This window comes from Sander lucioperca, chromosome 12 (genome assembly GCF_008315115.2).
Source record: "Sander lucioperca isolate FBNREF2018 chromosome 12, SLUC_FBN_1.2, whole genome shotgun sequence".
NCBI classification, from domain to species: domain Eukaryota; kingdom Metazoa; phylum Chordata; class Actinopteri; order Perciformes; family Percidae; genus Sander; species Sander lucioperca.
Window position 1 is genome coordinate 26,620,701 of NC_050184.1, and position 19,515 is coordinate 26,640,215.

Sequence of the window (19,515 nt, forward strand, 5' to 3'; positions counted from 1 at the left end):
ACCCGAAATTGCGAAATACCATTTATTGAAATTAATAAAATACTGCAAAGCTAATATGACATGTGTGTCTTACAAAATCCTTCACATTTAACAATTAGTTGCATTCACATAAAACTATATCATTTTGCCATGAGAGCAAACTGATTAAGTGCAAATACATCTGTTATACAAAAATCACTGTTGTATACATGTAAAAGCATCGACTTCAGGGGATATAGTATGATTATGGTTTATACTGTGTCAGTAAGGAATTATTTTCTGTGTTGCATGCATACAAATGCCACACAACAATAAAAATAATTTCCCAAACATTAGTTATCTTGTATATCTTGTATATATAGGGAACTGCCTAATCAGTAGAACTGACTTAGATAACCACTGAAAGAAAAAAACCTTCATACACAGCCACTGCAATTACATCACAGTACAGCAACAGGTAGCAGGATAGTTATCTGCACTAACTTTGAACTCATTCCCATAAACAAAGTAAATGTGTGATTTCCCTTTCCATGAGTAGGTAACCTTGGTGATGGGGATCAGCTCTATGGTTTGACGCTGCAGACAAAGAGAGCAAATATGAGCATGTTACACAAACACAAAATTAGGCATGGATTACAAGTATTGTCCAGTCCATTAACATTGACAAAATATTATTTTATATCCAAATAGAAGACTATGAATAAAGTAGATGCACTGTTACCTGTTGTAGAATGCGTGAGGTCTGGGAGAACTTGCCCTGGTGTTCACTGACAAGGCGCTGTGCAGCATTCACCACTGTAGGGTCTGGGAAGCCCATCACTGGGTATACCTGCACAGAGTAATCAGAAAACTACATTTTACAAAAAAACATTTATTGGTTGATGGATCAAGCAGGATAACAAAACGTACGTTGGGCAATTATTACTTCTGAAAATAGGGTTAGTATTAGGCCTAGCACCGTGTCAACACAGCACAAGGGCTGCACAGTGAACAGGGTGTGCCAGCAGCTTCAGTCCTCCATCAGTGGATGTGGCTGAACACAGGATGCGATCAGCCACACAGTGCTTCTGTGTGGTCACCCACATGTTGGCAGTGCTGAGAGCCCCATATACAATAACTGTATCTACACACATACAACTGAAGAAAACAGACTTGAAGCCTAAAACAACGCTTCAGGTCACGCTGTGTAGACCATTAAAATTATTTAGAATGTGGCTAAAATGCATCCTGTGTTGACAGTCTGTTTGTGTATATATAGGTCACAGTAAATGTGTACCACTGATATGACATGGTTATCAGTCTAATAAGGCAGGTAAAACAATGTTCACCAAAAATCTAAGCAATCTGCATGTTATATGTATTAAAAAAACATTATCCTCCCACACCACCTTCTGTTCCCCCTGAGAAAGAATATTTTACCATGTACTGAGAGTCCCTGAAAAGCTCCTTGCCAGACACGCTGCTGAGGTTGTGCACTTGCAGTCCACTTGACTGTTCCACAACATAGTTATCAGAGTTGTTGGTCCTGAAAGCATATACATAAAAAAGAAATCCAGTTTAATTTTACAACTGTTATATGCTAATTAACAGTATCAAGTAACCATACACTGCAGTTCCTCGAATTGGCCAAAAGGTAGTGAATCCCTGTAGACCCTCATGTTAAAATGCTCAACTTTACAGCAGAACATTAAAGCATGTAAACATGTTCTAGTAGAAACTAAAATACGTATGAATCTGAAAAATGAGCATAATATGGGACCTTCAAGAAAGACTATTTAATGCATTAGTTAAGTCAGACATTGACAGAAAAAGCACCATTTCACAGTGAGGTTGATGTAGACCAGAAGCTGTTGTTTTCCATGACATGTTTCACATTTCTTCGATCCTTGCCCGTGACAGTGGCTGCAACTGTAAACAGAATAATGTTTAATAACTATAAGTATCTATCTTACAAGAAGCACAAACTATACTGTTTATAAATTGCACTTTTATTTCATTAGAAGGCTATGAGACACAATGGGTAACACTTACTTTTCCCTTCCTCTGCCACTGCAGTGGTGGCATCGATCATTTCCCATGCGGTTCCCAAATCCATTGCAGACCCAACAAACTTTCTGACAGGAGCAAGAAACGAAAACATATGATCTCGCTATACATCTTAAAGGAACCCTTTTAATGAGGTCTGTGGAAATTACTTACATTACCAGCACCGGCACAGTCTTTGCAAGGTTTTCGACCCATTCCCACACAAACGTGGCAGGCCTGTATATGAAATGTTTCTCGTCAGGAAAAAATTCTAAAAGCAATTGCAGGAGCTTTTTAGTCCTCAAACACATGTTATATAATTTACCTTCATGGACGATGTGTAGGGAACCTTCATAATCTGTTTGCCATCCACAAAAAAGTTGGGCGCTTGAGCAGGAACATCCCAGGGGCCTGGAGGAGGTTGGGCAAAGGCATCCACTGGCTGGCCTGATCCAAGTAAACATATCAGATTATCAATGGGCAGTCGCCCTAAATAGCTGACTGACAGCAGAAAATAGAGGGTTCAACTAATGTAACTAATGCACAAGGTATAAGTACTGTACCATTGTACGGCTCGTGACTCCACTCTGTAGATCTTGATTCAGTAAAGGTTTCCAGGCGGTACTAAAACAAAGCAGGGGTGAAGAAGACAAACAACAGAAACTTTGGTTATTCATGCACTGAACATCCAAAACTACTACACAAGCTATTACTTCTATTGATTTTCCTGCCTTTCTAGAAAGTTTTCCTAACACACACACACATTAATTAGACCTCCTCTTACCCTGTAAGTATTGAATGCATCCATCTTGGTGATCACACCATCCTTTGCTGGTGCTGCACTATAGCAGCACTTGCTGGAGGCAAACTGGACAAATGCTTCCCGGGCAGTATCTTCAGTTATAGATGGGATACTGTCAGCAGTGAGGGAATGACATACAGTATGTAATGAAAGTGATGGTTGTAATAGCACCTGAAGTGCATAGATTGCTTTAAACTTAAAACACATCATGACAAATGTTTTGCAATACCCTTAGCAGTGATGTTGAAAAAAAGGAAATAGTTTAGCTTACTTCCAGTGTGGTTGTTCGGGTCCAGGTTGAGGCTGAGGAACTGGAAAAGCAGGCATCGGAGGGGGCAGAAATCCACCTACAACAGATATTGAAAGGTAGATATTAGAAACACATTTAAATATAATGTAGTTTAGTTCAACACCACCACTAGCAATGGCCTCAGTAATAAACAGTTAAACAATAACAAAAACAGACCATTGTAAGCTGTGAAGAAAAATAGGATATGCAACAGAGCTGTTTACTGGATTGATTTAGATTGTATAGCTGGACCTAATTCAGGTGGCCAAGGAGTAGATATGACAGTACCATGAAAAGTAGATGTAGTCACAGATGCTATTAGTGGGGCCATTACGACTACGTGTGGCATACTGTACCTCCTCCGCCTGCCATGGTTCCTTCGTAGCCAGGCATGTTGTCAAACATGCTGGCTGGAGGAGCGCTGGGGCCCTGGAACTCAGCTGCAAGTGGGGCGAACATTGCTTAAACAAACCAGAAGAACCAGTTCAGTCGTATGAATGGATGTAGACTTTAACAGCCTCTTGTTAAGTTCTCATGATGCATTACGCAAACGACTAGACTAAAATAAAATTAAAAAACTGCTAGAGACTCTAATGCGCATCATTAATCTTTTCAGAAAACATTAATTCTTGAAATTTCTAAGTTGTAACATGATTCTATGGCAACGCCTAAAGACACCGTGTGAGAGAGTGACTTACCTTGCCCTTGTTATCTATTCTGAGATGTTTTACAGCAACACTAAAGACTCACAGACAGAGTTAGGTCCTTTAACAAACACTGTCATACGAGTTGTACAGGCGGTGACAGCAGCCCATGGATGGATGGATGTAGTCTATGTACTTAGGACTAGCCTAACCTCAGTTATAACACCTGCACGTAGAATTGACGTCACAATGTGTGTGGGTGTGTGTGGGGGGGGTGGAGGGGCAACGGAAGCGGGTAATTATAACACTAATTATAAGTAAGTGTCTTTGAATATACTTAATAACAAAATGGCTTAAAGTTCAGTGCAAAAGCTTAATTAGGCTGAACCTCTATGGAGCTTACCGGGTCCCCCTGCAGACGCTGGTATGTAACCGGGATTGGCCGTTCCGTAGGTTCTGTTCTGGTGGCTGTAAAGTACGGGAAACGAAAGTAGGCCTAGGTCAGTGAGGTGAAAAACAATACGCGCAACATTTCGTTTTAAGTAGTTTAAACACACACACACACACACAACATTGAGCGACGCTTACCCCGATACAGGCTGAGATTCCATGTCAAAGCTTGAAAACAACCAAATAGGGAAATACAACTATTCATACGTGCTCTAATTCATGTATGCTCTAATCACAACCATCATGTGACAAAAATCAGATCGTCATCTTCTGTCTTCTATCTGTCACACACCACCTCCGTTTCCAGAAACTTGTCAGTCAGCAAGCCTTCTTCAGACTGTAAAAAAAAGTAGCTAATAAAACTTTACTTTAATTTTGGTGTTTTTGGTTCAGCTTGAGAGCTCATGCTATGGTCTTCAAAGCGCTCATAGGTTTAGAGAAGTAACGATACAGAAAGAAACAAAAAGAAAGTGCACCCCCCACCCCTCTCATCTGTCCAGGAAGTGCGCACAAATCAATGAACAGATCAGAAGCTTAAATATAATAATGTATAGGCTAACACTCACAAACACCAAAACGATTCATGTTATTTCACTGAACAGACTTTTTGGAAAGAAATGTAAATTTCAGTTGATTAAAACCGTTTTAAAGTACTGTAGTTCTGATAAAATACAGTACCCATAAGCCTTTGCAACACTCACGGAAGTCCTTTTCTTTCCTTCCGCCGTCGCTGAAGTCCCTTTTGGATTTACATCGGCGGGTGAGTCGATACAATCTATGGTCATCAGCGCGATTTAGGGCGTTATTTGACCATCCTGGTGTGGATTATCAATAATAGACGTCCACTCTACGTATGATACATGAAATTGGACATTTTGTCATCTTCTACCGTCTTTAAAGTGTCGTTCTTGGGCGAGGTGCTGCTCCTAAAACGCTGACCGGGTGCTAACGATCTCCCCGTAAAATAGGGTTGTTGTAATTCAGTTAAGGCCTGATGTAGCTAGCTACGTTGTGGCTTACATATAAACATAATCAAATACAAAGAACTAGTTGACAACATTAGATATCATGTTAAATGTTTATATCCATTCAGACCATACAGTTTAAGCCGAATGCGTGAAGTGGAGTAGCATGACTAGCTAACTAAACATTGACTGCATGTTATTAGTTAGCTAGCTAGCTAGTTAGCTGATGTTGGTCAACACGTTTAACGTTACCCAAAGGCTTAATGCTCACTCAACAGAAACCTTAACGTATTCTTGGTTTATTGCTGTTAGTCGCAGGCTCAATGGTCGTTTGTCAGTGAGATCTAATGTCTAAATGTGGCAGAGCGTTAGTTGCAGAAACCTCAACACTTGCTAATAACTCCATAGTAGCATGTAGCACGCTGTGTTGTAACGTTAATTCTCCAACATTGACATGAGTATTCTAAATTGGTTGTAACCTTGTTCTGTCCTCAGTCACCATGGCAGCCCTCAGGCCCCTCACAAAGCCCAAGATTGTCAAAAAGAGAACCAAGAAGTTCATTCGCCATCAGTCTGACCGATATGTCAAGATTGCGGTAAGAGTCTATGACATACTAGGCATGCTCAGCTTGGTCAGACTGCAAGCGGTTAATCCTTAAATATCTTTTTTTCAACAGAAAAACTGGCGTAAACCCAGAGGTATTGACAACAGGGTCCGCAGGCGGTTCAAGGGTCAGATGCTGATGCCCAACATTGGTTATGGTAGCAACAAGAAGACCAAGTACATGCTGCCCACTGGCTTCAAGAAGTTCCTTGTGCACAATGTCAAGGAGCTCGAGGTCCTGATGATGAGTAACAAGTAAGTTGTTTGGGTACATAACTATTAAATACTGTAGATTACTTGTCCCTACATACCAAAGTTTTTCAGATTAATAGAGGTGAATGGAATTGTAGGTGCAAACAAAGATGGTGGTTTACAAAATGTGTTTTTAGTGCTTTGACTACCATAAAAGAAATTCCATTCACCTCCAGTAGAGAGCTCAAACCTCAGCAAGGGCAAAGTGGGTGAACTAAACCTTAAATGGCAGCTAGACTGACATAAGTCAATTTCTGATTTTATTAAAGACTGACTAAATACTTAAGGCTGTGATCAGGAAAAGGCCTACTCTCGCAATTTATTGGTCCAGTATTTTCATTCTGATGGGATTGATGGATGCTTGTGAGAAAAATATTGCTGCTTAATAATATAAGTAAGGACTTGAATGAGGAAGTCCAACATTTAACTGACTTCACAACAACCTGATGCTGACAATCCTGGGTAACTGTTCTCACAGTTTATCAACTCACTTTGTTTAACCAGAAGGTATAGCTCTGAGTAGGAAAGGAGGAGTTTGTCAGACAGTCTGGCGAGGTCAGTGACTCTAGTCTGTTGCGTGTGTTCCGTGCCGTCGTCCGTCCGAGGAGCTTTCGGCCTTCATTTTGGCCGACCTGACTTGTTGCGTCGGAGGACGGGCAGTCGGACTCCATGACAAATCTGATTGGTGGAGTGCTAACCCGGAAATGACGAGCAGGATGATCGTGACTAAGCCTCTCAAAATCTGACAAATCTTTTAAACTGACCTTTGTCGATTTGAAATGAAGACAGATTCAGCAACTGCATGGCCTATTTCTCGCTTAAATTGTTTTCAGAAACACGTTTCAATGAACTATCTTCGTAAAATATGAGTATTCTGAACGAGCCGCCATTATACCCGGTAGAAAAATCCGGGAGCAGCCAGACCCATGTGACGCGTTCGTCCAATCAGCTGCCGGTTTTCATTTTTTGGGCGAGTATACAGATTAGCACCGCCTGCTGTTATGGAGACGTATTACACACTCAAGTCGGCGTCGCTTCGGTGTGTTCTGAGGCACTTTTTGGACCTCGGGGAGCCGACTGATCAGTCCCAACTGCCTTTTCTGCCAATCCGGGCTTATGGCTGTCCTTGTATTTGGCACAATGGCCATATTTTTTTCATGCAGTTTTATTTAAGCTGCGAAAAGATCAAGATAATCAAAATCTACCTTGTGTTTCTAGGGGATGCGTTAACACAGATGCAATGTTACTTTTAGAAAATGTATGTCCAGGAAACTCCCTTGATAGCCCTTCTTGCTTTCTGTGCACTGCAAACTGGATAAAACCATGGATCTGGTGTTAATCATGTCATTCATGGTTTCTGAAGGGATGGAAGCTTAGCGTAGGATATCTTTTCATCTTGTCAGTTTATTTTCAGCCAGAAAATATAACATGGTGGAGCTGAGGTGGGGCAAGCAGATGGCATTAACTATGACTTGGTTTTGGAGCTTGAGACACCTGTTAAGTCACGGCTCAAAGCATTCACTTTTCTTCACTTTAATTTCAGTGAAGAAAGGGTACGATTCTTTAGCTTCTACTTCCTTAATGTCAGAGTTTAGTCTGACTGAACATAGACTTGCGAAATAGCAACTGTCCCGATTTCAAAGAGGGGTTGAATTGATCTGTTCGGAGATCTTAACTGTATTCTCAAAGAATTTAGCAGTAGATTAGTTGGGGTAATGGATGCTTTTTATTGCAAGGATAAGGACAGATAATTTGACTCAAAGTGTAGAACTTTAAACCTGTGCAATGTGTGCTAGCTAACAAAGTATGCTTAAAACCCTGCCCACACTATTTACTCTCCACAGGAGCAAGTAGACTACATCACCCGTGTCTAAAACAGTGATATGTATTACGGTAACAAGTGTTTCTAGGAAGATGTTTGGCTTTTCCCATCCACGGTTTTTTGGAGCCTGCATCTAACAGCAAATTGAGTAGCCAGTTACTATTATTGCGCACATACCGTAAATACATGGAAATGGCAGTTTGGTCAATTAGGATATGTTTTATAGTTTGGATGCAGCACAACAAGTAAACTGCTTTGTAAAAAGGATTCAATCATTAAACTATCTGTGAATCCAGTTGATTCCAGATGTGGTGACATTGATTTTGCCGAAGACCAGTTTCACAATTATTCAAAGTTTTATCAAAAGCTCTGAACACAAGTATTGATGGTAGTCAGAATTTCTCCTAAGCTTTGAGAGACTTTATGTAGTAGTTTGCCCTATGCAGAAAAAGCAGACCAACCTCAGCACAATTGCAACCCAAACTGTCACCCTGGCATTTTAGTAAAAACATCTTGTCATTAACCTAACATCCTTCCCTCTCGTTCTGTAGGACTCACTGTGCTGAGATCGCCCACAACGTCTCATCTAAGAACAGGAAGGTGATCGTGGAGAGGGCAGCTCAGCTGGCCATCAAGATTACCAACCCCAACGCCAGGCTCAGAAGCGAGGAGAACGAATAAACTGGTTATTACCCAATAAATGTTTAAAAATTGAAATTGGTTCATGGATAATTCTTTCTGCAATGTATAGCTTATTAGTGGTGGTGAAGCAATGGTCGGGATAATCTTAATGTTTGAAACTTAAGTTTCAATTATTTTATGGAGGAGAAAGGCTCATCTCAGAGTTTTGAATTCAGTGGGTTTCTTTTTGGCTGAGAGGATACGAAGCTCGGCAATTTGGACAGACAAACTTGGAATTGTATTGTGGCTATTGGGAAACTTGTGGAATATTGGTTGTCCAAATACCCCATAACAGTGAAATTTGTTTCATTGAATGCAGTGATTTTATTGACTTAATCAAAATGTCTGAAATTAATGTTGAGTAACACTGGCCCTCCAATCATTTGTTTTTATTTGCTTGTAAAGAATCAAACAAGTTGCTTCTGATCCTCATTTAAACTAGTGTCGCTGGTGGAGAGAGATCTAATTTGCAAAAGAGAAAAGGTGCACTAACAGGTGTTGAGGTGACCAGGGAGTTATAAATGGGTAGTTCATTTGGGGCACGATACTTCAGAGATTAGAGCTATTTTTGTATGGTGCACGGGCGTCAAAAAACCGTAAGGAAATGCTCATACATGCATGAGTTGGTGTCTACACCGATGCTACAGAGCTGGTTGTATTCTCCCTTGGGTAAATGGAGTTATTCTTCACTTCATTCCAGATGAATGGATGCTGAAACAATGAGCAAAGATGCCAGAAGAAGAGTATTAACCCATATATGGAAGAGGCCGCATAAGTTTGTATAAACACTTTTCCTTCCAAGATGTGATCTGGGGTAGATGCCGTTTGTATGGCTTCTTGCTGTCAAAGAACATTCTGGACTCAATTAAGTTCTTTTTTTTTTTTTTTTTATTTCTACCATAATTCTCAAGGTCACTTAACAAATGAGCAGCATTGGAAAAATCACAAGTTGGAGATGTAGGTCCAATGGAACTTTATCCCAATGGAAATTGTGTGGCAGTACAACGTAGGAAAGATGGCAAATTGGACAAAATACAAAAGACTATCATTAAGGTGCAAAAACAAAATGTACACAAAGCCAGAAATGTTCAACGGTATATGTGCCTACCTATTTGTTACTTTATATGCTACATTTCAGAGGCATAAATTGTACTCTTTCCTCCACTACATTTGTCTTACAGCTATCATTACTTTGCAGATGAGGTTTTTACATACACGTGTTGTAGTTTTTACATACAGAACAGAACAACTTCTAAAATATGCATCAATGTATATTCAGTTATCCAACAGCACGTAGTTAAAATTAGCTCCACCTTGACTGACTAGAATTGAAACACTGCTAATATGTTGAGGGATCAGTAATATGATATTCTAATATATACTCTGAAAGGGACCACTCTGTCCAATGAATACTTTTACATGTCTTTTATTTGTGAAATTGGCCCCACGCTTTCTGTTAACCACAACTAGTAAACTTATCTTGATGTTTAAAATGGGTTGACTGCTCCTTTAAATAACACACTGTATAAAGGTTAGAATAGAACAAACCAAGAATGGAATCATAGACTTGTGCTAAAAATTTGGAGAAGCCAGCTCACAGTCTCCTTCCAGGTTTTAGACTAACTACAAGGAGACTGGCATTATGTATCAGCATGTTTAGACAAATCCGCAGCCGACACTCTGGTGTAATATCAATAGATTAAATAGGTTGTTATCACAAGTGATTGCCTTGAAATGGCCAGTTCAGATTGTATATTGTTTTGAGATGTTTGGAGCCGGCTCCCTGCAGAGAAAGTTTCCATTGCATTCTGGCAGGCAAGCTGTGCCCCACCGCCCTGAGCCCTCTGCCATCTGTTCCTATAAAACTGACATTGCCAGAAATGCAAAAACATAACATTTATTTAGCCAGTCGGCTTGTGGCCGTTTGGAACTGAAGACGTGAGTTACCAATGCTGGTTGGAAAAAGAAAAGAAAAAACAGTCACAGTGTTGGATCTGAATCTTTCCTCTTTTAAATTACCTGCACCTGTTTCTGAAGGGGCTTTGGATCACTCACCTGAGAGGACTGGAAGTTCTCCAGAGAGGGAGGAGAACATGAGAACAGCAGGACAGGCTGAGACTGCAATGTCTAAGAGACAGTGAGAATGTCAGAAAGAGGACAGAATCCATTTTTTCCTTGTCACTGGTCAGAAAATGAACATGTCAGCAAGGGTGGCATTTGGAAAGGGGCGCCTCACTCCCAAGAAGCTCTCCTTCGCTTTCCCTCAGACAGATTCCCTAAGGAAAGGTAGCTGGTCTGCAGGAGGAAAGCGGAGGATGTTCTCGTTTTCTCTCAGATGTCGTCTGGGCATCATCAGAGGGGGAACCAAAGGTAAAGCCGACTGTAATATTTTGGGAAATGGTAATGTATTCAGTTGATGTCTTTGATATTGTAGCACAAGACGTGAGACTTGGAAGTTTGAGTTTTTTTCCAATTTATGCAGTTATAGAAAAGAAAAGTTTTGTTACCGACACAAAATAACTTAAGTTTAGGTTCATCTGTAATGAATTAACCCAAATTACATATATTACCTGAATTAATTAAAAAAACAGAGAGTTAAACTATGTGTGCAGCAGGCCTGTTAAACTGAGCATTCGGTTGACTGAAATCTGGGCTTTTGACCTACCTCAAAGGTGAACACTAAAGCATGAGTTTGTGCGACACATCCTTATCCTCTGGCTCTTTTTTGTCACACTAATCTGTGCTGGCTGACAAGTGAGTTAGTCATATTGCTTTTCAGACTTTCACTTGCAACTGAATCTGATCACCATAAGATGGCAGTGTGGTCAGTTTGATAAAGGAGCAGGTTAAGATTCAGGTCCTTCCACCTAGAATGCCCACGTTTGTCTATAATGAAACGTTTTTTTGTTTACAATTATGTAGCTGAAACATTGGGAAATTGTACAAAGCAGCACTCACTAGTGAACACAATCACAGGTTAATCTTATATTGAGAGTTTTAAATATATGTCTTTAAATTCTGCTCTACTTTGTTTCTACTTTGGTTGAGCATTCCTAACCTCTATTTATATGCCAAGGTTGCTACAAACATTCCACTTTCTTAATCTAATCATTGCATTATTACTCACTCCACATCCATACTGTTGATATCTGGTCTGGAGGAAGTGCAAAAGAGTCATTTTTTATTATAACCCAACGTTTGCCACCCTGTTTCCAGGGGGTTTTCATCACTCCACCACACTGCTCCGTCTACCGATTCTCTTTATTCTGTTGGAAATTAATTAGTCTCGCTCTGAAAGACTGCACTCACTCACATTGTAAATTGGGTATTAAGGACAAAAGTCTCAGAGGAAATTATCTACACCGAAGAGTATTATGTCCACTGGAACAGCTGACTAATTAGGCTCCATGCAACAGCAAGTAGAAACATTCCAGAATTTCTTTGTTTGTAATCGCTTTACACATCTGTAAAATAAGCAGTTGTAGAACAGATGGTGTAATTTCACACTGTGAATTACTGAATTGTGGGTTTTGCTGGTGTTGTACCTTGTTTTTTTTGTTTTTTTTCCTGCCTCCAAAGTCTCAGTGATGACAACTATTTGTCTGCAGTGACCAAAACAATTGAGGCAGACAAGGCTCGAGGGGCTGCCAGTGAGGCTGGAGGAGGGCATTTGTTGGTGGTGGTGGTTGCAGTGGGGGTCAGGAAGTGGCAGGCGTCGAGGTTTGTGTGCATGACAAATGGTCAGACAGGTGTGTCGACGGTTCAGTTAGCAGACCCGTTAGTCTTTCTGTGTTTGGGTGGAGGGACCTCAATGGGCCCCGGATTAGCAGAAGGTCCTCTCACTCTCCTGAGGGGGAAACATGAGGTGACGGGCTTTAGAGGAAGTGCATTTAATTGTTACACAATCGCTGAGATTCTAAATGTTCCTTTTTTTGCTTTTATTTGCACATGATTTATTTTGACTTGACCATAGTCGAATCTGTCATCACAGCCTTGTGCACGACAACTGCACTTTTATGAATAACATTTCAACTGCTAGACATCTCAAACAGGCAGCTGTTCTGCACATGAATTTTGCATATGCATTTTCCATTAGGTGCTTGTGTGTGTGTGTGTGTTTTTGAAAGAGAGATAGAAACAGTAGCGCTGTGCAGATACAAGCTCTGTACAAATGGGTGCAGTACGTGAGAAAAACGTGACACAGTGCAGGGCTCAGTCTGACAATGAATGTGCAGGTGGTGTTAATTGTGTAGAGTTGAGTGTGTGGAGTGTGTGCAGTTTTGTCAAGTCTAATCATGGTGTGTGTAAATGTGCGTGGGTGGGTTTGAGAATGTGCATATGAGGGGTGTTTGACTTGGTAGTAAATGGTGTGTGTGTGTGCGCGCGCACGCGCTGGGGGAGGGAGTGACGATCATGTGTGCCTGTCTTACTGAACCCCTCTGGCACAGGGAGAGAGAGCGAGAGCAAACACTCTCGCTCTGAATGAGAGAGGAGGGTTATGTGTGTGCTCATGTGAGTGTATGAACAGGGGATGATAAACCCTCTGGAAAAGGACGGCTGATTAGTAAGAATAGCTCAAAAATGGAACCACGGCAGGATGGAAAGAAAAGGACATGAACCATTGCTTTCCCTGCTTTGGATTTTATAGAAAACAGAGCTTGGTAGATTTATAATTTTGACGACTGAGAAGAATCCCTGACATCTTTTTGTCACCAAGTTTAAATAGAGAGAGGGGAACTAGAGACCATCTGAGGATCAGAATTTGCCCTTTGGAGCTCAATTCCTCACTGGGTTTTACAAACGGGGACAAAGGTTAAGGAAATGTTAGCAAAGGAATGAAGAAACGAAGATGGTATTTCTGTTCTATTTGAGCGACTGAGACTCTTTTACCTCAGGTGGATCCTCAGCTCTCTGCTCACTACTAAAGATCAGCAGGGTTACTTTCCGAGGGTGGCTGCGCTGATTAAACTATAGCCATGCTGTGTGGTCTGAGGAGAGACACCAAGAACAGCATTGGTAAGAGCACCACACTGATCTTTGCAACGTGGAGTCAAGGGGGTAAGCTTGTGTGTTGTAGTAAAGGATTTGTTTCACCTGGATCACCTGTAAAGAGTGGTTTATGTCCAGAAATGTGTAGTTCATCTGAGAGACAGCCACTGCAACGGATGAGTGTTACCTCAATGTTCCTTCTAATTGTTATCTAATTGTTACCTGTGACCATATAGCCTGAATGCAAATCAATTTGAGCGTAGAATCATTACAATGCATGTATTATGGTTGTGATTGGTTGAAAGACCACCAGCTCTGCAGACCATCCTGCCATATGTAATTGGGGCAGATATAGCAATGTAAACTAGGTCTGGCAGGGCCCTCGTTTATAAATAAAGTTTTACATCTGAAAATAGCATTATGATTTCATTGTCATTGTTAATGCCCCCCCCATATTTAACCTACATTCTGATTTGTTACGAGGGGGATGGCATACAGTGCCCTGAATTAAACCAGGAGTTAATTAACTCACCACATATTTATGCAGTAGCACAGAATTTTATTTTAGTCAGTGCGGCACTCCGAGGTCCTTTGGATGCAGCTCTTCTGGCAAACCTCATCCTTGATCCTTTGCCTAACCTCCTTTTCAAAGACAACAGAGACAGAGAGACAGTTTTTTTTTACAATAGTTGTTTCATTGTTGGGGCTATGTATTAATCAGCTCCATTCTGATTTTAATTCTGCCTGTTGGGGTAGATGATGGTTATTTATAAGCTTGAGGAGGATGGCTTGATGGTACAGTAGTGCTCAGTCACGCGCAGACTGCTGGGTCTGCAATACCCAGAGCTAATGTTGCCTTTTGACTGCAATGACAGCTGCTGGACTGTCAGGGCCCTTAGGAGCCTGCATGGTTACGAGGGTTTTGCCCAGCCTAAAGTGTTTGTGATGTGTCACTCACTTTGTTTGTGCCTCACAGCTACTGGACAGGATATTTGTGCAAGGATGTGTGTGTAAATTAGTGTGAAATACCATACTGTATTATGCATATGTATGTTCTATACATAACAAGCCCAGTAAAGATATTTCTGTAGTAAGTTCCTTCTTTACTCCTCATATCTAGGGCCTGCCCAAAGGTTTTTTAGGCCAGTGAAGGTTTGACAAAGGATCCATGCCTCTCTGCTGTCTACAGACCTCATCTTCAGTTGGGCAGATGTGGAAACTTGATTGACTTGGACAGAGGGAACACAGCTGTGTTTGATGCCCTCCAAGCACTTGCTTCCCCCAGCTCAGTCTTTAGAAGTCAGCACAGATAAAAGACTGAACTCAGGGAATGTAATTTTTGATGTCAAATTGATATACTGTCAGGCCTGGGACGATACCTCTTAAATGATTGCCAGACACATTGTATAAAATTGAGTTGCATATTAAACTGGGCCTACAATGTGTAGGGCGGCCTAAAGCCTTTACACATACACTTTTATGGTACATACAATACTAAGCTATTAAAATAATGATTGACATATTCATATATTTATACATCATGTTTTAAAGTTAAACATACATGTGGCACAGTGAATCCTTAAGCTTAACTGTATCTGTGGATGGCTACCTTAGTGGCCTACAGGCCAGTAAGCCTATCATCAATGTTGTGTAAATGAAAAACTAAAACTAGGCCGATTTATCTTTGCTAATACTATATCAGAAATATTTTAATTTGTGAATAAATTTGATTGACAGACACACATTCCTCACCAATTGACTACAAAAAATCAACAAAATGAGGGCCAAACAAAACAGATGAAATGTTTTATAAGCCCACATTTTTCCACCTTGCCAAAGTGCCGCTCTAGGCTATTGCCTAGTCCACCTATACACACGCGCCAGCACTGACTGTAGGTAATACACTGACTATGGATAAGTACCTCATACAACCCCACTCAAAAAGATTCTGTAGCCTGTAGCATGAGGCACTAACATGGCCCCTACACTTAAATACACTTAAAAACAGGCATTGGCACAGCTCCTCTTTAAAATGGTAACATGATGTTCAATCACTGTGTTGGACATCTGAAAAGGTAATCCACAGTGGACAGGATTAAAGAAGTGCCAAGTCCGTTTCCTCATCACTATGACTGCTGTCATGCTTGTATGGCTGCATTCAGGTTCAGATGGCTGAGTGGTGGCTCTGCTAATCTGAGGCCAGCCCTGTGCTCTGTCAGCAATAGGTCCCACTGTGGGTAAAAAAAAAAAAAAATCAGTTTCCCTGCAGAGCAGATTAAACATTTCCCATCTTTCTGTAGCAGCTGCTGTAAATGACTTGAAAATGATGATTTTCTCTGTATGCCCGAACAGTCCATTAACTGCATGCTGTTCTTTCCGGAAAATTCCCATGCTTTAGTAACTGCATACATCAAGCTTGCCGCAAATGTATTCTTGTGTTAAATTAATGGTTTTCAAGGGTCTCTGCTACAGACAGAGATGAGCTATTAAAAACACTTAAACCTTTTATAGAGTTGTGGAAACAAAGTGTGGTGACCTTGCAGGGTCCTGAATTCAGGCTTATCACTCTGTTTCAGTTAAGGTTCATGCCTGATGGATGTATGTGGCTGTTGGCTTAGTGCTGCCCCGCCCCCTCCCACCAAGAGCCTCACATTACCCAGGGTGCAGTTCAAAGTATTAACATGTGTGCAGCTGTCATGATGTGCAGTGAATGGTCGTGTTCATTTAGCCTTCTGCTGCAGAGTTTCCCTACATGTCGCCACAATGCTTCATAACAGCACCTCCATACCTCCCTGCTGTCTCCTCAGATGAAGGACCATACTCAAAGGGGAGCAAGGAGTACGGGGCATCTGACCAATCACATTCATCCTGCAGGCGCAGCTTCTCAGGTACAATACAGTCAAACTTGACATTTAGTTTTCTATCTATTATCTGAGATTTTTGTCTGTCTGCGTGTAGAGCCATGTGCTGTGTTTTCCTTGATGTTTCACTGTTTCGAATGCTTAGATAAGGTAAAAAAAATGCTTGTGTGGCATACCTGTCATTTGCAGTAAACCACACCGTAGACTTCGCGTAGAACGATCTAACAGCACAGCAGAACATGGACCACAAGACAGAATGAGTCCTCTGATGACACTATGTAGCCACATATCTGTCAGAGTCAAGAAACTCATTTTCATTCACTTAAGAATACAATTGGATTTGCCTCTTTTGTAATAATGCATTGAATGTCTTTCCATTATCAGTATTTAGGGTGCTATTAATAAAACTGACTCCGTCCTCCTCCTCCTCCTGAACCTGTCACAAAGATTCACTCAGATTGAGAAATTTGAAAGAACAAGGAAAGGACAGGAAAGTGAGAAAATAAAGTATGTGGTCGTGTGTCAGAGGGCATTTCTGTGAGAGATTCAGAAGAGAAAGATGAAGAAAAAAGTATTTTGTTGCCTCTCAGACTGGGTGACTCTGTCAAGCAGACGCTAATTCTGACTGTGGATCTGTGTCTGTATCTGTCAGCAGAGGAGTACCGAGGAGTGACCACGGTGGACCTGATGAAAAGGGAAGGCAGTAGCCTTGGCCTCACCATCTCCGGAGGCTCTGATAAGGATGGCAAGCCCAGAGTGTCAAACCTACGGCCAGGTGGGCTAGCTGCCAGGTGAGATCACTGCTCTGTGATGCGGTTAAAACCTGGCAACCACACCAAGCTGTCCGGACTTGTTATTCTGCTCCTTCAAATGTGCACGTGTTGCAAAGTTATAGCAGCTTGCCTTAACTGCAGGACTGTAGGTGTTGTTAGATCAGCATGATGCCGTCCCTCAAAGTAATACCCAAAAGTCCCCAAGAAACCATATAAGAAGTTTTGATTTAGTTGTTAATATTTTCATTTTTTTATTGTCAGTTCATGTTTAATGGTGGTAATAATTCAATATACATATTTTGTGAGCTTGTTTTTTTTTATTCAGTGATTGCTTAATTAAGATTCAATTAAACACATTTTCCCAGACGTCAACAGCTTTAAACCAATTTTCTCCAACATCAACCACACGAAAGGAAAATGTAGTGAAGGACTCACGTTTCATGATGATTAAGCAGCGTGTGACACACACACACACACACACACACACACACACACACACACACACACACACACACACACACACACACACACACACACACACACACAGTTTTGTAAGAATGACACAGCCCCTCTGAAAATGTCTTGGCAAAGTATGCCATCGCTTGTCAAGTCTAAGGAGGTTTAAAGACAGACACCGTGCTAATTCTTCCAAGCAGCTTGTCTTCCCACAGCTGAGTTCATGCTTGTGTGGAAGTGCTAGCTAATTTACTGGGTGAAGAGAGACGCAGACAGACAGGAGAGAGACTGGCAGTGACACTGTGTGATGAGACCGGACCAGATCAGGCCGGTCGGCTCTGCTGGTCAAGACGTCTCTCTCTGTCTGCTGTCAGTGCTGATTGGCAGTAGCCCAAAGGTGAGAGGGGCGAGCAGGGCAGAACATCTATTTAATTAATTAGCCTTCCAATGAGCAGCATGTTGACTCAGAATGTCATATGTGAGACAGCATGTACAATCATCTGCGTCAGTGTTTGAAGAGAAGACGTTGTCAGCCATCCGCTCGGCGCTCACTATTCAACACAGCTGGCTCTGTATGTTATTCCACATACTGCAAAGGCATCTAATCAAATTATCATTGCAGTTTGGACACAAATGTATACAACCAACTTATTGTTCTACTTCTGCCTCTTTCACACAGTTGGAACAGCCAGAATATTAATTTCAGATCAGACAGTTGCATCTGATTTTGTTCATGAATGGATCAACTTCATCAAAATGTGCTTTTGTAACAAACAGGTAGCTTTGTAACAAACAGGTAGCTCATAGTGAGTTTAACATTTAAGGTGTGAGCCGTAAAACCAATAAATGAGCAGAAAGTGGCTAAAAATCTCTGCAAAGTTGTTGATAATTACCTGCCCCTCAGTAAGAAAAACTTGCAATTCCAAAACCCAAGTGACTTGCAGTGAATCTAGAGCTTTTTAGGGCCCCGGGGGGTAGTTTCCCGCATTGCCCGATTATTAATCCAGCCTTCATCTTGGTGGTCTGTACATGACTTTCTACAGGAGTGACCAGCTGAATGTAGGAGACTACATCAAGTCAGTGAATGGCATCAACCTGTCAAAGCTTCGCCACGATGAGATCATCAGCCTGCTGAAGAACATCGGGGAGCGAGTTGTGCTGGAGGTGGAGTATGAGCTGCCTCAATTCGGTAGGTGAAGTTCTGCAAGAATAATATTTTGCCTGATTGTTCAACAAATGCTCAGATGTTTGGAGACAGTGCTGTCATCAAAACAAATGGTTTGTATTTTCAAATGCAAAAAATTAGGAAATGGGTTAATATTAAGATAATTAGTTATGTCTGCAGACCATAAAAAGGCTTGTCTTATGATTTCTAGAAGTCTATCTTAAAACTGAGCTAAATTGTGTTTAAAACCTAGACGTCTAAAAATTTTCCACCAAATTTAGTCCCGAATTAACCACATCATCTATACATCTTTCAGCCTGCAAATAACCAGGTCAATACTTATTGGGTTTCCTTGATCAAGGCACTGGCCTCAGAAACAGAGTTGTTCCCCAGACGCTGCACTGTGGCTGCCCACTGCTCTTACATCATTAGCACGGGTCAAAAACATAGATTAATTAAACATATTTCCACAATCCATATTTGTTCTCATGATTCAGCACTTACAACAGTCAGGTGACACTATAATCAAACTGTTGTAAAAGCTTTCTACATTGCTAATTTTATGTGTAGCTTTGGTGGATTGTAGAAATAATTTTCTGAATCTGTCCTTTCCTGTCAACTCTTAGTCCAGAACCCCTCAGGAGTCTTAACCAAAACCATGGAGGTGTGTTTACACAAGGAGGGAAACAGCTTTGGGTTTGTTATGAGAGGTAGGTGGACAGGATGTTTTCTTGTGTAAATCCTTCAGTAAAAATAAT

General features: G+C 41.1%; 3 protein-coding genes across 10 annotated transcripts in view; 2 read left to right on the forward strand and 1 right to left on the reverse strand.

Annotated features, from left to right (window-relative positions):
- Positions 1-8: 8 nt before the first annotated feature.
- Positions 9-4,655, reverse strand: ssuh2rs1 (ssu-2 homolog, related sequence 1). Of its 2 annotated transcripts, XM_031316482.2 has the most exons (14): positions 4,485-4,655; positions 4,328-4,359; positions 4,143-4,207; positions 3,452-3,556; positions 3,078-3,153; positions 2,789-2,918; positions 2,568-2,628; positions 2,330-2,451; positions 2,179-2,241; positions 2,011-2,093; positions 1,795-1,887; positions 1,399-1,504; positions 701-808; positions 9-555 (listed from the first exon to the last, which is right to left on the reverse strand). In XM_031316482.2, the coding sequence occupies exons 2-14, from the start codon at positions 4,348-4,350 to the stop codon at positions 415-417; spliced, it is 1,176 nt and encodes a 391-aa protein (XP_031172342.1). In that variant the 5' UTR covers positions 4,351-4,359; positions 4,485-4,655; the 3' UTR covers positions 9-414. The 2 variants fall into 2 exon arrangements, with proteins under 2 accessions (XP_031172342.1, XP_031172343.1); XM_031316483.2 differs by lacking the exons at positions 4,143-4,207; positions 4,328-4,359; positions 4,485-4,655 and adding an exon at positions 3,794-3,942.
- A 105-nt stretch (positions 4,656-4,760) lies between these two features.
- Positions 4,761-8,549, forward strand: rpl32 (ribosomal protein L32). Its single transcript, XM_031316484.2, has 4 exons — positions 4,761-4,949; positions 5,650-5,750; positions 5,832-6,013; positions 8,384-8,549. The coding sequence occupies exons 2-4, from the start codon at positions 5,655-5,657 to the stop codon at positions 8,511-8,513; spliced, it is 408 nt and encodes a 135-aa protein (XP_031172344.1). The 5' UTR covers positions 4,761-4,949; positions 5,650-5,654; the 3' UTR covers positions 8,514-8,549.
- A 1,869-nt stretch (positions 8,550-10,418) lies between these two features.
- The window catches only part of LOC116062029 (glutamate receptor-interacting protein 2-like), a 31,876-nt gene continuing 22,779 nt past the window's right edge, over positions 10,419-19,515 (forward strand). The window contains exons 1-5 of one of the 7 annotated variants that reach the window (XM_031316476.2): positions 10,419-10,883; positions 16,310-16,390; positions 17,016-17,154; positions 18,636-18,781; positions 19,384-19,467. In XM_031316476.2, the coding sequence (XP_031172336.1) occupies positions 10,706-10,883; positions 16,310-16,390; positions 17,016-17,154; positions 18,636-18,781; positions 19,384-19,467 (628 nt within the window). In that variant the 5' untranslated portion in view covers positions 10,419-10,705. Of the gene's footprint in view, positions 10,884-12,972; positions 13,572-16,309; positions 16,391-17,015; positions 17,155-18,635; positions 18,782-19,383; positions 19,468-19,515 lie in introns of those variants that run through there. The other 6 variants (XM_031316472.2, XM_031316473.2, XM_036008144.1 and 3 more) reach the window with 6 other exon arrangements.